Genomic DNA, 17,555 nt, shown 5'->3' on the forward strand with positions numbered 1-17,555 from the left:
ATAAAATGGAATATTGTCCCAAGATTGCTCTCAATGCAAAGATAGAAATGGATCAAAATACCTTAGACCTCACGAGAAACCCTTTGTGACACCCCGAAATCCAAATTCAATTAAGGGATTAATTGAGTAATTAATCTTATTTCAATTTGTAATTTAATTCCTTAAATTCCTGAAATTTAATAGTTGGGGACTAGTAATTGACTAGTCAACCCCAAAGTCAAAGTTGTACATTGAGCTTTGTAAGGAGTTCCCTTGTTCCTTACACTTCCTTATGTTAGTAAGGGTATTCTTGACCTTTCACTTGTTGTTGGTATTGTAACCTAACCTAGTAGACCACCTTCATTCTCTCCTTACACTTTTCTAAAAATCTAGCTCCACCTTCTCTCTAAAAAGGTGAGTAGCTTTTCTTCCAAGCCAAGTTGAAACCTTGCCAAACTTCAAGATTTGCTTCCAAGATTCAACCTTTCTTATATTTGGTTAAGATCTAAGTTCATCTTGTGTTTTTGGTTTTATCTAAGGTGTCTTTTCTTAAAGATAGGATCTTTATGATCTTTTGGTATGTTCTTGAAGTGGGTTTGGAAGATGAGCCTAGTGAGGAGCTTGTTGAGGTGTAAAGTGAAGTCTTTAGTCTACAAGAGGTAACCCATGCTCTACAAAACCTATTTTGCTTACCTATATGTGAATATTTCTTGGATTCTACATGTGTTTTGCTATGAAATGTGAGTGTTGATGCATAATCTTGTGAAAATGCATATCTAGAGCTTGTGTTTAGGGTTCTTTTGTGCCATTGCTTGGCATTTCCTTTGATTCAAGTCATTTTGTTGTATTTGGTGAGATTTGGCATGTTTTGGACTTGAATTTGAGTTTGGAGATGAAAATCCGCGAAGTGTGTATTGTGGTACAGGATTGTACCCGCGGGCGGAACGGAGGGTAGGAGGCCCACCCGCCACCCACCCGCCGGGTACATTGGCTGGGCAGCCTGTACCCGCGGGTAGAGGCCTACCCGTGGGCCCACCCGCGGGTACACTATGTTGGTTGTTGGGGGATTTGTTCCCCGTGATTCTTTTGACTCGGTATTTGGTCTTTTGACTTCCCGATGTTCTTTTGTGGAACTATTTGAGGGTCTTCTTGATGTTTCGTATGTCCCAGAACTATATGGTAGGATTCCATGTAGGTTTTGGTGTCGTGAATCGTGCTAAGTGTTCAACATTGTGTTTCGTTGAACCGTGATGAGTCTTGTGTGTTCTTCGGAACTATCTTTGGTTTACCCGTTTGATAAGCATGTTGGTTCGGTGTTTAAATGCTAGCATGTGTGTTGTTTGTACCTTCTTATTGGTTGATGATAACTTGTGTTATTCATCGTTGTTGTTGTTGGACTGTGATCCATTCCTTGATTGAGTATGGTTTCATATCTTCATTGTGATCCGTTGATTGATTCCTGTTGAGGTGTGATGTGTGAGTGGCTTTACCTGGATTGCACGATTAGTGGTATGGGACACTAGTCACCAAGGTATTGCAGCGGTTATCGTGGTGGCCGTGACGTGATTATGGAGTTGTGACCTTTGTGTAAGGTTCACGTATTTCTTGGGAGGCATGTGCTGCCGTGTGTGTGTACGGTACCCTCGTGTACTATGAAATCGGTGGTCTCGTTGGCGGTCGTTGGCAGATGGGGACGACGGTCCTCGGAGGGAAATGTTGGACTTGGTTGTACAGGGGTCCTGGAGGTAATGGTTGGAAGAAGAAATAAGGTTGGGGGTAGCCATAACCGGGCATAAGGAAGGCATATCAACTCGTGATGAGTGATGTCACGAGGGCTTGTGTAGCCGTGGTTGTGTGTTCTCTTCTTGTGACGTGTGTAGTCACAAAGGCATGTGTTGCCTAGGCATGTGTTGCCATCGGTCTTGTCTTTATCCTTTGCGTTGTGGTTATCCTTTGTGGTTTTGGGGTGTGTTCCCGTATCTTCGTTGAGAGTGTTGAGTCTTGTGTTGACTATTGCTCTTGGTTTTGTACTTATATATTTATGTATTCCGTTTCCAAAATGGCTTTACAACTTATATCTTATCTATGTATGATATTTCACATGTATTGGTGGGTTACCAGCATTATTCGCTGACCGGACGTCGTCCCATGTTTTATTGTGTTTCTTTCAGGTGATGTCTAGACGAGTGCGCGGTTTAGTGCTTGCTAGTGTAGCTTCTCCCTCTTGTTTTGCGACCTATGTGCCAGTTTAGTTGTAGACCTTTGAGACTATGGATTAGATGTAAACATTGCAGATGTTGCTATAGCGTTCATCCTTTTGGTGAACGTGGCATAACACCCCGTGTTTTGGATTTATCTTTATCTAGTTACCTTTCAGTCTTCCGCTGTGTTTGTTGTTTAGTCAGTTATCTGCATGTTTAAGGCTTTTAAATAGGTTTTTTTTAGGGGGTGTTACACCCTTAGTCCCGAATCCTCAAAGACTTTGAAGAATCTCATGTAGCTTCAAGTACCTCGATGTTGCAATCTTCAATCAACTAGAGTCGGATCTAGTTTCCTTCGATTCAAGAACGAGTCCACGAACCTAAATCTAAGGTTGAAGAAAGTAAGATTGATTCGAGTCCACGAATCAATTTGCTAGTCGAGTCCACGACTAGCCACTAATTGAGTCCACAATTAGCCATAAGGTTTCTTACACAAGTGTAAAGAAAAACTTAAGAATTTTATTGAATTAAAGCCTCCCTAAAACTGATATGGATGTGCCCTATTTATAGGTATAGGGTAGCATTGTAATCCTAAATACAATGGGAAAAAGAGTCCTAAACCTAATCTAGAAAGCTAGTAAATATAGTCCTATTTAGAAAGGAATTTAGGAATCCTTTCTAAATACAAACTAGTGTTTTATCTTTAATGCCAAACAAATTAAAATAATGATGACTAAAAATAATAAGACTTATTTGTGCCTAATTTAATCTCCAAAATCAGCACTTAAACAATTATAAAAAGCCTTGAATTCTTCTTCATCTTTTGCAAATGGGCTTGACTTGGATTTCCACAATCTTTGAATATCATCAATGAAGAGTTGTCTTAATTGTTTGGACTTGGGTCTTGTGATTGGCCCAATTGGTACTCTTGATGGATCTTCATTATGTTGGGCCGCATCATCCTCCCCTTCTTGAAAATGATTCGACCTCGAATCTTGTAAGCATTGTCTTCGATCCATGATATCACTTGAAATGGGCAACTATAATACTTTCCTCTATCGAATGGAATTATTATTGGGCCTTCTTGTTTCTTCCACCAATGATTCTTTAAAGATGTAGTTATGGGCCTTGTGATGAGCCCACTATAGACTCTTATTGGATTCCATGTGTACTGGTTATTAGGGAAATTAGAGAGGATCTCGACTGGTCAATAGTCATGCTGGTAGCCTGCAATTTGAGAGGGTTGTTTTTTTGTTGTTTCATTTTAAACTCCAATGTCCCCAATGTATGTCTTTTATATATATATATATATATATATATATATATATATATATATATACACTAGTTTTTTCTATGCGCGATGAGCAAAAACATATGGACCAATATTTATATATTTTTAAAATAACTAACAAATCCTTACTAATTAAAATCTATAAAAAATCAAATTTATTTATTATAATAATCCAATATATAATGTCTACAAATATTATTATCATTAAAGAATATAAGAAAATATATGGAGGATGTATGTGCATAGTAACAATGATGGAAAAGATATAGGAAGTTATAATGGTATGGTTTTTTTTTTTTTGAAACAAAGAAGAAACTTTCATTGACAACTCAACAAAGTGGAAATACAATCGGGCGGGTTGGTAAACCACACCTCCAAGCCAGACATAGAACCGGTCGCCCGAGCTAACTCATGGGCTACACAATTCGCTGATCTCTTGACATGGGAAACAGAAATACTCCCAATGTCCCTAGCAATCGACTGACATTGCTTAATAATCAAACCAACGTAAGAAAAGTCTACATTACCAGAATTGAAAGCATTGCATAAATTTAAACAATCAGATTCAAGTAAAATGTTATTAAAATTTTGATCCTTGAGCTAAGCCAATGTTGCCGAAACTGCAAGTGCCTCTGCCACGTACGGATCCCGTTCGCTACCCAGGCGACCTTTCTTAGCCGCAACAAATGAGCCATTGTGGTCACGAATCACAGCAGCAAAGCCCGCGCCATCCACAAATAAGGCCGCATCCACATTACACTTGAGCTTGTTCACCGGTGGCGGAACCCACTGTGTCGGCAGTAACGAGTTTGGCCTTAGCCGTCCGCGGATGGAGAAGACCGTATGCCAGGTTGTTCGAAGGTCAGTAGCATGCTTCCGTGTCAGCAATATATTTGGAGCTTTGTCGTTCCACACCACGTCGTTCCGAGCTTGCCAAATAACCCAAAACACCGCTGCCATCTTCACTGCCTCCTCTCTCGTTGGGCTGCTCACAGTATGGTCTATGAATTCCAGCAGATCACGTCCACACAGCACATCATCTTGTTCCCATACCCCTTTCGCAAAAACACACTCACAAAACAGGTGACACATCGTCTCCGTTATATGACCGCACATAGGACACCCTCCTCCGATCCATATTCTCTTTAGTCGAAGGTTGTCGCGTACCGGCAGCACATCACGGACACATCTCCATAAGAAGTTTTTTACCGTAGGTGGAATTGGTAATGCCCACAACGCCTTCCATGAACGAAAACCGGTGGCCAGGTTATCGGTGGCAGTCATACTCTAAAAACACAACTCTAAAAGCACAATGTACAAAATGATTAGCATTAAAAATATGGACATAAATGAGGGATATAACTTGGATTGAGACTTATTATGTTTTTAGATATGATCAAATGAGTCCATCCTTTCGCATAATCTATGTGAATAAATATGGGCCTTTGGAATCTTGAAATCAATGGTATATATAAAAATGTGGTTTTTTTTTATTTCCATTTTTTTAACCGGCGAATTAGGTAGATTAATTAAGGTAGGGGTTTTTAGGGACTTAGATAGTAAATGCCTTCTCGATTTTAGGGGATTAAGGATTAATTAAGGATTTGATTCCTTATATAGGTTTGAACTCTAGGATGCACAATTGATTTCTCCGCACAATGTGCACACTCAAATATAGAAGGATGCACACTTCGCAACCAGAACAATTGTTGCGACTTTGCATACTACAATTCCAAAAGTTGCACAATAAAAAAAATAATAACATCCCAAAATTGACTCCCTATACACTGTAAGTCACAAACACAACACATTACACTATGAAACACGTAGACTACCGCAATGCACGTAAATATCATGTAGTTGCACAACAAAACACACGAGGATGCACAGTTCGCAACCAGAATAACTTTACGGTAAATGCATAAACACTCCCTAAAATCATGCAAAATTATATATTACCACTTTTAATTGCCAGACTAATTATGGGACTACCCTTGCCCATACTTTTTTTTATGAAGGTTAACCAATGCGGTTGTATTTATAGATAAACTGAAATAGAGTCAGGCGGGAGTCATCCCAGTACATAGCCATAGTGGAATTAAAAGCTGTAGTAGCTAAATTATGCCCTAGTAAATTCTGTAATCTAGGAATAAAAGTGACTGAGCAAGAACTAAAAGCAGACATGTAAATTCTGCAACTATCGATAGCATACCCAATGTATGATCGAGACGGGGTGTCTGGTGCGGATAGGTAACACTGTAACGTTTGACAATCTGTGTGTAGCTGTATAGACTCTTCTCCACGCGCCCTTAGCCATGACAAGGCCTCTTTGCATGCAAACGCTTCGACCATAAGAGGGGAGAAGCAACTTAGGAGGGGGGGAGGGGGGGCGCTGAAGTCCGAGATGTAGCGGTTGTCGGCATCGAGGATGACTGCTTCGACCGTAGCCGAATTCGTCCCATGATGATAACATGCATCTATATAACATTTTCTTGGCCTTGTTGGCACTTCGTGGGGTTGTCCAGGTTGCAGCAACGGTGGAGGCGGTGGTTGCTCGGCAGCACAGGCAGTGGCGTGGGCAGTGTGTTCGGCCGATAGTGGCAATTCGACAGCAGAGGCAATGTTGGCTGCAGCGGTAGTGTATTCGGTCGGCGCTAGGGCAGCTGCTCGGTGGTGGACACTCCGCCATGCTTACATGCTGGCAGTAGCAGTCGCAAGCAACTTCTTTGGCATCGGTAGACAGGCATCCCAAACAGCTCCATTTCGCGCTCTCCAAATATGATATAAAATCGCAGTTGCGTACATAATTCCATTAGTGTCTAGAACATTCAAGATTGCACTAAACCATTCATAGAAAATATTTGTCACAATATTGGGGAGTGGAATGTTGGATTGAGTCCATATGGTATTTGCATAGCCACACAAAACTAATGAGTGCATAGTGTCCTCATGAATGATTCCACACATGGCACACATCATATCGGATCAACTTCTACCTCTTTATAAGCAAATTGTTGGTAGTGGGAAGGATATCACTTATAGCTCTCCATAGAAAAATTTTTCATTTGGGTGGTATTTTAATTTTCCATAGAGTGCGCCATTTATCAAAAGTCTCATCATTAGTATTCTCATAATTTCCAATTATGCGTCTGTAGCCATCATTAACAGAGTAGCAACCATTGGGATCCCCATGCCAATACCATACATCATCATATTCGGGGGAAACTGGTATTTTAGGATTTTAGGTACATCACTTGGTTGAAAGATATCAGTGAGCAAATGATAGTCCCACGACCCAGTATCCTGATCAATTAGACCCACGACTTTGGCTCCAACCAGCTGTGGTGGCATTTCAGTTTGAACCATTGGATCTAGTTCGTCTTGGAGCCAGGGATGCCCCCAGATTAAGGTAGACTTTCCATTCCCAATACGTTGTCTTACACCACTACATATTAGCCCTTTAGCTGTCATAATACTGCACCAACAATAGCTGGGATTATTTCCTAAGCATGTTTCATAAAAGGTCTCCTTAGGATAGTATCTGGCTTTGTATACAGGAGACACCAATGAGTCAGTGTTAGTAAGCAATCTCCATGCTTGCTTGCCCAACATTGCCAAATTGAATGCTCTCAAATTCTTGAAGCCCAGGCCACCATGTTTCTTCGGGATGCATAATGAGTCGCTCAATAGCTGTGCAGACAGATATAGGTAGTAAAAAAACACTCATTGAAAAAGTAGGCATAGCTCGGGCCACACTTTTCAACAAAATTTCTTTACCAGCCTGTGATAATAATTTTTTGTTCCATGATCCAATCCTCTGTCTAATTTTACCCTCAATATAAGCAAACGCTACCTTTTTATTCCTTCCCACAAAAGAGGGTAATCCTAGGTACTTTCCAAAATTCAGAGCCTGAGCCACTCCTAGGATCTGTGACACCTCATCCCTGTCCTCCTGACATGCATGTATTCTTGCTATAGCATATGCTGGATTTATGATAGTTGACTTCATGTCCAGATAACTTCTCATATATAGACAAACAATTTTTAACCTCAGTGACCTCTTGCACATTTGCTTTGAAAAAAAAGTAGGCTGTTATCTGCTAAAAATAGATGGGAGATAGATGGGGCTCCCCTAGCAACCCTGCATCCATGTATTAATCCCCTATTCTGTGCCTGTTGTAATAACAAGGAAAGACCTTCCGCACAAATAATAAAAAGATATGGGGATAAAGGACCTCCATATCTTACCACGGGTGGGTGTAACCGGCCTGCTACGGGAACCATTAATCATAAAGCTATATGATATTGTACTCACACATAACATAATTAGCTCTACCCACCTGTCATCAAATCCCAGAGCCACTAACATTCCATGAAGAAAAGACCATTCCATACGGTCATAGGCTTTGGCCATATCCAGTTTGAGAGCTCCCCAACCAATAGCCCCATATTGTTTCCTGTTCAAGTAATGCCCCACCTCAGCTGCTATGAGGATATTATCTGTAATCAGTCTATCAGGTATAAAAGCACTTTGAGAGTCAGATATAATACTTTCCATCAAGGGCTTCATTCTACGAGTAATCATCTTAGCCATTATTCTATATATCACGTTACTCAAGGCTATAGGTCTAAGATCAGATACCACTTCAGGGGTATTCTTTTTTGGGATCAGCACATCATCCGTATCATTCAAACCAGAAGGGTAAGAGCGATTATTTAGACAATTTATTATAAATCTCGAGATATCCCCCTACCACATCCCAAAAGTGCTGATAGAATCCCGAGTTCATATCATCTGGACCAGGTGCTTTATCAGGGAACATTGCAAAAAGAGCTTCCTTAACGTCATTCGTCTCAAAGGGCCGTAATAATGATTCATTATGAGCTTGGGTAACTCGTGGAATCACATTAGCAAATAGGGCATCACCATTCGTAGGATTACTAGAGTAAAAAATATTATCAAAGTATTCCAAAATAATATGTTTCATAGCATCCCCTTCCTTCCTTGCCCATAAAATTCAAAAATAATACTATCAAATCCTAGCCATTGAGGATTGTCCACAAAGAATCTAAACCCCACCAGCAGGGTTCGAACCTATGACCACCAATTTAAAATAGTAACCGGAATGTCATCACACTACATGGTAGTTGGAACTTCAATGTATGTCTTAAATGCAACCAACCCACCATGAAAATATGATGGTATTCTTCCCCCAAAAGGTTGAATCTCCAACCCAGTGGCCCTAACATCTCGGCCCGACAAAACATTTGGTAAGATGTAAATCATAGAAACTCAATAGCTCAGTAAACATAGCCAAATTGATGGAGTTGTCGAGATTAAAAAGAAATAGTGTGACTATCAATTTAAGACTAATAATACTTGGTAGGATATATCCCGACCGACATGAGATGAGTTCTTCTTGTAGTTTGTGCAGGATCTCTAGGTCGCGCGTCGTTCAGACCGACCGACATGAGATGAGTTCTTCTTGTAGTTTGTGCAGGATCTCTAGGTCGGGCGTCGTTCAGATAAGGCGGTCAGACCCGACCGCCGGATTTTCCGACCGGTGTTATTTCCCGATCATCGTGCCTTTACTTTACAAAGAGACCGAGGTGATGGAAAGAGGCACGTGGCGATACTATGCGTTGACAGAGAAGGCTCGCCGGGTGAAGACGCATGGACGTTACGTGGGTTACATGAGGTTTGTCTCCGGCCAAAGGCTATAAATACCCACGACGGCTACAGTGAAGGGGACTTTTGGAACGATCAATAGGCTGTTTACAGAGCTGCCCGACCGCAGTTAGTCAGCCCTCGGAATAGCCATTTAGATTGTATTAGGTCACCTTCTGATCAATAAAATAACCTTTATCATTATCACCTGTTCTCATTTAGTGCTTAAATCTCATACACGTGGATATTAGTACTATCAATACTAAATGCATATTACTTACTTTATGTAATAAGACTTATCAATTTAAGATTATGTTATATAGGAACTCAGTGATGATCAGATAGTGTTCACTGTTTTAACTATGCAAACATTTTTGTCTCATTTCTTAATTGAGCAAATACCAATTTTAGTCCCACGAGTATAAGTAAAATGATAATTTTGATCCACGTGTTTAATGCCTACCAATTTTCATCCACGACTATAGTTTTAGTACCAATTTTCATCCACAATTATTGTTTTAGTGCCAAAATTCATCACACTGGTCACCCATTCGTTTAAGACATGTCGAAATATGAAATTATTAAGGGCAGTTTCGTGCTTTTCAAATTAGGATCCCTATTTGAGCATGAATAAAAGAATTTAAGCCCTAAGATCTATACCAATTCGCAGTTTTCTTCCTCAAATTAAGATAGGGTGAAAAGGAAAACTGCGAATTGAGATCGATTTTAGGGCTTAAATTCATTTATTTATGCTCAAATTGAAATCTTAAGTTGAAAATGATGAAAATGTCCTTAAATTTTTAAATTTCGGGATGTCTTAAATAGATGGGTGACCGACGTGATGAATTTTGGTACTAAAATAATAGTCGTGGATTAAAATTGGTACTAAAACAATAGTCGTGGATGAAAATTGGTAGTAATTAAACATGTGAACCAAAATCGTCATTTTGCTAATACTCGTGGGACTAAAATTGGTATTTGCTCTTTCTTAATTAATAAAAAATCTCCACAAAATTTCACATTTTTTTTAAAGCTACTGACTCTATTACATTGTAGTATATGTTCATCTATACTTTCTTAATTAATCAAAAAATTGAAAACACATTTCTGACCCTATTTGATAAAAAAAATCATAAATGCATTTTTTTTTTACCCCTTTTGTTTTAATTTTGGTCCAAGTAACAAAAAATTGAAAGTACACTTCATAAGTCAAAAACAATGTAATAATATTACCAACATAAAACATAGCATTCTTCAATTTGGTTTAGATGAATATCAAGATGACTATATTTTTATGAAGATGAATTTAAGTTTAAAAATATTTTAGAATTTAGATATTTTATTTTTTTAAGGGAAAATTGCATCTTTGGTCCTTGAGTTATATTCAAGTTCCGACTCAGTCCCTGAGTTATGACCGTATCCATTTTTAGTCCCTCGGTTATGAACGAAGTGGCGCATTTGGTCCCCGACCGTTAAATTTGACGGAAAAATTTAAAAATATTTAAAATTTGAGGAGTAAAGTAGAAAATTCACATTTTATTCTCATTCTTATATCAAAACCACTTTCATAACATTATTTTTTCACTTCTTAGCCTCTTATTTCAAGATTATTCAATTCTAAAATCATTTCAATAATTTTAGTATGAATTGTTAGGAACCTGACTCTCGTATAACAAACTTAAGACTTAGTGTGACACCCCGAAAATCCTATCCTTTAAATTGGATTAATTGGATAATTAATCCTAAGTCATCTATCCTTGTGGACTTTCTTATCAATTTCTCAAATTGATAGTCAGATGACTTAAATTGACCAAGGAGTTGGTCAATTGATTTAACTCAAAAAGGGGGACCTTTGGCTTTGATGGTTGTACCTAACTCTTTGGGGTCTTCCTAAGCTTTTCTAGGGAAAGTAAGGGCATTATAGTCTTTTCCCATTTGCTTGGTCTTGAAGCCTTATCCTATCAAACTTAAATCTCATTTCCCCACTAGCAAGAAAACATTTCTCTACCTTCTCTCTAAGAAAACTTGGCTTCTTCTCCAAGCTAAGAAGAATATCCTCCATCCTTGCTAGGAATCATTCCAAGATTCCATCTTTCCATCTCCCAAGCTTAAGGAAGGGTAAGATCTAGGATTAGTTGGTTTTTTTAGTTAGCTTTAACTAGTCTTTATCTAAGATTAGTGTTTTTCTTGTGGTTTTGGTTGTGTAAGAAGATTTGGTTGAAGAGGAGTTTCAAGGAGAAGCTTAGGAGGGAAAAGGGAGAAATCTTTTGGTCTACAAAGGTAACTCATGCTATACAAACCTATTTTCTATTTGCTATTGATGATTCTTGACTTCTATTGATGATTCCTGGTGTTAATGTGAGATTTGATGCGTGATCTTGTGATAATGCATGTTTAGAGCTTGTATCTAGGTTTCTTAAATGCTATTCTTTGATCCATGCTTGGGTTCAAGTCATTTCCTTATTGAATGTGAGATTTTGGGTGTTTTGGACTTGAACTTGGCCTTGTTGATGAAATTCCACGAAGGAAATTATTGTGTATGCAGGGTGTTCCCTACAGGCAGAACGGCGGGAAGCAGTCCACCCGCCGCCCCACCCGGGGGTGGAAGAGTGTACCCGGCGGGCAGAGCCGCGGGTAGGTACTCACCCGCGGGGTACACCGGTGGGATTATGGCGGGGTTTGTTTTCCCGTGGTTCCACTCTTTGGTTTGTGATGTTTTGGCCTCCCTTTGTTGGATTGTTGAGCTTTTGTGTGTCTCCTTGATGTTTCGTATGTCTAGAACGATGTCCTAAGTATCTATGTTAGGATTTGGCGTCTTGAATCGTGCTAATAGTCCAACTTTGTGATTCATTGGATTTATGTGAGTCTTTGAGGTTCGTTGGAATCATTTTGGTTTACCCATTTGATGAGCACGCTAGATATGATGTCGTTGATGCTAGTATGTGTTGTTTGTCCATTCCTTTGAAGATTGACAACTTGTGTTGCCAATCATGTTGATATTGGATTGAAGTCCGTTGTTGTTGAGTATTGTTTCATGTCTATCATTGAAACCTCTTGATTGATTTCTATGATGTGATCTTGTACATTTGTTGTACCCGTTGTTGATACCTGATTGGGCTATTGATGAGCCTCAATCCTTTTGATAATGACTATGTGTGACTATGAATGAGATTGGTGGTATTGTGAATTGAGCTTTGCTCATGAGATCGGCGGTATGTGACTATGATATTTAATGGTACCCTCGTGTACTGAGAGTTCGGCGGTATTGTTTGGCGGCAGTTTGGCGGGGGACGACGGTCCCAGGCGGAATAAGGTTGGACTCAGAAGTACAGGGTGGCACTAGGAGGTAATGGTTGGAACTGAAATAAGGCCGGAGGTAGCCATAAGGTTGGAACAGGGCATAAGGTTGGAACTTGATATTTGTCATTGTGTAATGTATTGTATTCATTGCTTATGAGCATGTCTATCGTGAACTCTACCATGATTATGGTAGGTTGCGTCTATTGTTGAGTATGTTGCTTGTTGTCCTTATTGACTTGTGGATTGTTGTTGATGGTTGGTCTTTGTTGAGAGTGTTATGTTATGTCTCTTGATGTTCCCTCTCTTGGTTTTAAATGATATATACTGTATTCCTCTGTCTCAAATGGTTTTAGTATATCTATATAGTATATATTATGCTACTTAACGCGTATTGGTGGGTTACCAGCATCTTTCGCTGACAGGTGTTATCCCTATGTTTTTACAGGTTATGAGTAGCTTTTGGATAGCGCGCTAGTGGACCTTAGATAGTGTAGCTCTTTATATTTCCCTTGTTTAGACTTATGGCCTGTGTGCCCTATTTCCTATGACTTTGTTGTTGACTTTTGGTTTAGACTTAGCATGTGCACCTATGTTGAGATAGGTGTGGCATAGCACCTCCGTATTTAGACTCTGCTTCCGCTTTATCTTAATGGATGATTAGCTTGTTTTTCCTTTAATTTAAGCTTTTAAATTTTGGTAAAATCGGGGGTGTTACACTTAGCACAAACAAAGAAACACTTGATCATTGTCTTTAGACGTGTGAAACACACTATCCTATCAATTTTCAATTTTCTTTACTAAGCAACAAAGGTAATCAAACCAGAACTTTTGAGATACAAAATGATGTCAAATTTCTCAAGGTTGCTTTTATGAGAAATTCACCAACGGAATAACTTGAGATTTTTAGTATGTAAATTTTTTCATCTGCAATAGTTTAGTCAATAATCGTTTTTAGAAGTTACAAAAGTTTTTAGAGTTTTCATAACTGAGTGTTAGGTTTCCCATTCATTACTCTAGTTTAAAAAAAAAAAAACAGAGGTGATATATATATATATATATATATATATATATATATAATATTCATATATTGTCAGGATATACGATTCTTGATTAAGTTACTGCAAAGCTTACGAAAGAATTTTACGTACTAAAAATCTCAAGTTACTCCCTTGGTGAATTTGCCATAAAAATAACCTGAGAAATTTGATATCTTCTTGTATTTCAAAAGTTATGGTTTGATTACCATTATGTTTAGTAAGGGGAATCAGAAACTTTTAGGATGATGCATTTTACATGCTTGAAGACAATGATTAAGTTTTCTCTTGTTTGTACTGAGTCACATGTTCCTTATACGAGACTTAAGTTACTAACAAGTAATACGAAAATTATTAAATTGCTTTTGAAATTGAAAAACCTTGAAATAAAATGCTAGGAAGTTGAAAATAATTTTGCAAAAATGATTTCAATAAAAAAAAAAAAAAAAGTGAATCAAATGTGAATTTCCTACTTTACCCTTAAAATTTTAAATATTTTTAAATTTTTTCGTCAGTTTTAACTGTCAGAGACCAAATGCGACACTTCACTCATAACTGAGGGACTAAAAATGGATACGGTCATAACTCAGGGACTGAGTCGTCACTACTATTATAACTCAAGACCAAACTCGCCATTTTTCCTCTTTTTTTAATTGCAAATTTACTTTATAATAATTAGTATTTATTATTCAACTATTTAGTAGTAATTTGGTGCACTACTTTTATTTATTAGTATACTATTTTTAATTATGAAATAATTAATATTTATACACGGTTTACAAATATGTCCCCGTAGTTTTTATATTTGCACATTTCTCCCCCATTTCAGTGCAATATAGATTTGAGAGTAACTAATAAAAGTCAACAACTAATAGCCATGTTTGATTAGTAGTATATGTTTATGTTCATAGGTCAGCAAACCAGATCGCACACATAATTGGCTCTCAGACTAGCCCTCAAAAGTGGGATTTCACCCCACCAGATTGTATTCGTTCTTTTTTACCTACCTAGCTTAATAAGAGCTCTTATTTTCTTGTCAAAAAAAAAAAAAAAAAAAAAAAAAAAAAAAAAAAAAAAGTCAACAAGTAAAAATCATTCTTTTTTCATTGTGAATGGTTTCTTGGTAAAACATGTTACTACAACTCTTCATGCAGATGGACCCCCACCTCCCTCCCTTCCCCTTCTCTGTATTGACTTAGTACATGTATGCTTGGGGAGAAAAGAAAAATCAAAATCCATGAATTAGGGGGAAGATGATATTTGTAAAACACATTGGCAAGTAGTAGAGAAAACAATAAATGGTGAAAAACATTGGCAAGAGCTAGACTATCAGCAAAGTGGGTATATAGTACCATTTTGCAGATACATTACTTGGAATTGACAGTATTCATCAATGATTTTCAGTCTTTTCCCCACTTTCATTCAGTCTTTACTTATATATATATAACGAAAGCTAAGCATGTGTAGCGGAGGCTCCTTTTCCCTCATTAATAAATGTACCTATTGTTTTGAACCAGCGCATGAGATTCCGATGGTCCTTCACATAAAGCCAAGCTTGCAGGAATGGAAATAGGCTTTCACTGATTCCACGCTCCTCAATGTAGCTGTGAAATGCGTCTCTAGTCCTTTCATCTATATCTCTGTGAATAGCCATTTGAAAATTTATCATTCAACTTGAAAGAACCACCCAACAAAATTAATGTTCTCATGAAATCTGAAGTGGCAGCTGATGTGCCTAAAGAAAGGAAAGCTTTACAACAGTGACAACATGAATAAGGCATTGGCAACTTGCCAGCCTACTTATCAAAACACTGAATCACATGATAGTAGCATGAATAGCATATCATATTTGAGAATGAAGATAGACAACATATCAAGACGTGCACTACAAATATTACTAACAGATAGCAAAGACGTTATCTTGCCTTCCACCTGAATCCTTCTCTATCTACTGCAAAAGAGTTAATGTCATATGGGGTCATTCGAGTATTGTAGTTTTGCCACATTCAATCTTAAACTTTCAACTTAACCACCCATGGTCCTTCAACTATCAAATTTTAACTAGCCGTGGTCCTTCAACTTTCAAAATTTAACCAGCCATGATCTTTCTGAACGGATGACTTTGCACATACTTTACTTCTGAAAGGACCACAGCTGGTTAGAATTTGAAAGTTGAAGGACCATGGGTGGTTAACTTGAAAGTTTAGGACTAAACATGGCAAAACCACTATACTCAAGAGGACCACAGATGGCATTAACTCACTGCAAAATGTTGAGAAGATAAACTTCTGCCATACTCTCTAACAATGACAACTTCACAACAAGTACTGCCTTTGCCTTTAACATAGATAAGAGATGGATGGAATATAGTGTTTTAATGGGGAAATTCTGTTGAAAAAAATTTCTATAAGATTAAGAAGTTGAGATAAGAAGTCCTAGCATACTCTTGTTACTCCTTTTGGGGGAATGATTTTACACAGAACTTAAGGAAGAAGAATGATTTCTAGTACTTATTGACTTCACTGTAAACTTTCACATCTAGAAAAAGTGACAGGGAACCAAGTATCACCCATTAAATATACAAGTGCCTAAACATAATAAGCATTTCTTTAGTTCAAAACTAAGACCATGGACCATTTTTATAGCAATGCGAGTCTCATGCTTCTAGCCTTTTTACCCCTGGTGCCAGTCATTAAACTGTTCACATGCACAAACTTTACTTTATAGCAATTTGTAGTAAACAAAAATTAAGAAATAATGATCATAAATTTATTGCAAAATGTACAATGAGAAATTGAGAATGCATCTGAAACTTACTGAAATACTGGACCACCATACTTATTTGAGGCTTCAAGAAACCCTGCGTCATCCCTGGTTCTCAATGAGACCGAATGAATTCCCAAAGCATCAGGATATAAGCCACACAGAAAATGCAAAGACTCCTTTTGACCAGGCTTAGAGATGTCAACATGGACAAACAATTGATTAATGTCATCCTCATCATTTTCATCCCCTCCTCCCGGTATAATGTTAGCCAACCGCATCACAGAGATACGGATCTCCTCATTGCCATGTGTCCGTTCCAGAACAGGGCCATTACCATCAAGTCCCCCCTTCACAACTGTGAATGGAGAAGGAGGGCTAATTTTCTAGGGAGATCAAGAAACAAAAGTGTTAGCCAATCGCTTAGGGTGAAAGACAACAGAATTTTTATTGGCATCAATGGTTGATTTAGATAAATCAGCACTTCAACTAAATATTAGCACTTTATACAAATTCATGAGCTTGGATACAATTAGGACCTGTCAGTCAGTACAAGTATTAGTTCATTCACTTTTAATGCCAAGAACACAGGGATGAACATTTGCTATAAATTAAGTCTTTTAACTTGTAAGTTAGCCAGTTAGGAGTATCGAAAACCAGCCTTGACATATTTCAGGTAAACTACATAAAAGCAGAATAGTATATAGACATAGAAATAAGGATTTGCATATGCAAGCAATTATACAAGTAATACTTCTCTCAGCATTCTCATGTGTAGGTTCCGGAACTGCAAATTAAAACATACTCCATAGTTTGCAACAAAGGAAATAAAAATAAATAAAACCCTAGCTTCACAAATCTCACGTGTACGTACGTATATGAGCTCATTTTTCCTATATGTGAGGGAAGGGGGAATAAGGTTTTACCGGGGGAGGGGTCATTTTGGAGACTTCGAGATAGTGATCTTTGAGGGAGCGGAGAATAATGCTGTTTACGGCGGTTGAACCACTAGATGAGGACGACGACGACGAAGACCGCCGCGCGACTAAAGCGTGGCAGGAGTGCTGTTGCCGGAGCGCGCCGGCGGCGCTTGTTAGGGCTCGCCTCAACATTTTGTCCAAAGTCGTGTATTTTCCAGTCGCCTGGAGTGCTGCTGAACTGCCAGATAAATTTTAGCTCCGGCAACGGCGAGCCGCGAGCGGGAGAGTTGAGTTGTTTACTCTCTGCCTTTGAAATGGACGATAATGTCCTTGGACCTTAGGGCATCTACGTCTCCAACTATTATCCCTTTTATCTCCCCCATTTTTATGGGCTGAACT

General features: G+C 38.4%; 1 protein-coding gene across 1 annotated transcript; it reads right to left on the reverse strand.

Moving 5' to 3' along the window:
- Positions 1-14,693: 14,693 nt before the first annotated feature.
- On the reverse strand, positions 14,694-17,555 carry LOC109187088 (mitochondrial acidic protein mam33). The gene is made up of 3 exons (XM_019337235.1): positions 17,163-17,555; positions 16,291-16,622; positions 14,694-15,113 (listed from the first exon to the last, which is right to left on the reverse strand). Exons 1-3 carry the CDS (start codon positions 17,346-17,348, stop codon positions 14,927-14,929), a joined length of 705 nt encoding a protein of 234 aa, XP_019192780.1. The 5' UTR covers positions 17,349-17,555; the 3' UTR covers positions 14,694-14,926.

Source organism: Ipomoea nil, unplaced genomic scaffold (assembly GCF_001879475.1).
Source record: "Ipomoea nil cultivar Tokyo-kokei standard unplaced genomic scaffold, Asagao_1.1 scaffold1416, whole genome shotgun sequence".
In the NCBI taxonomy this organism is placed as follows: Eukaryota; Viridiplantae; Streptophyta; class Magnoliopsida; order Solanales; family Convolvulaceae; genus Ipomoea; species Ipomoea nil.

Coding starts and splice junctions, on each gene's coding strand:
- LOC109187088 (XM_019337235.1), bottom strand. CDS start 17,348: ATGTTGAGGCGAGCCCTAACAAGCGCCGCCGGCGCGCTCCGGCAACAG. Junction 16,623..17,162: donor CCAAAATGACCCCTCCCCCG/GTAAAACCTTAT, acceptor TGATCTCCCTAG/AAAATTAGCCCTCCTTCTCC. Junction 15,114..16,290: donor TATGGTGGTCCAGTATTTCA/GTAAGTTTCAGA, acceptor GGCTATTCACAG/AGATATAGATGAAAGGACTA.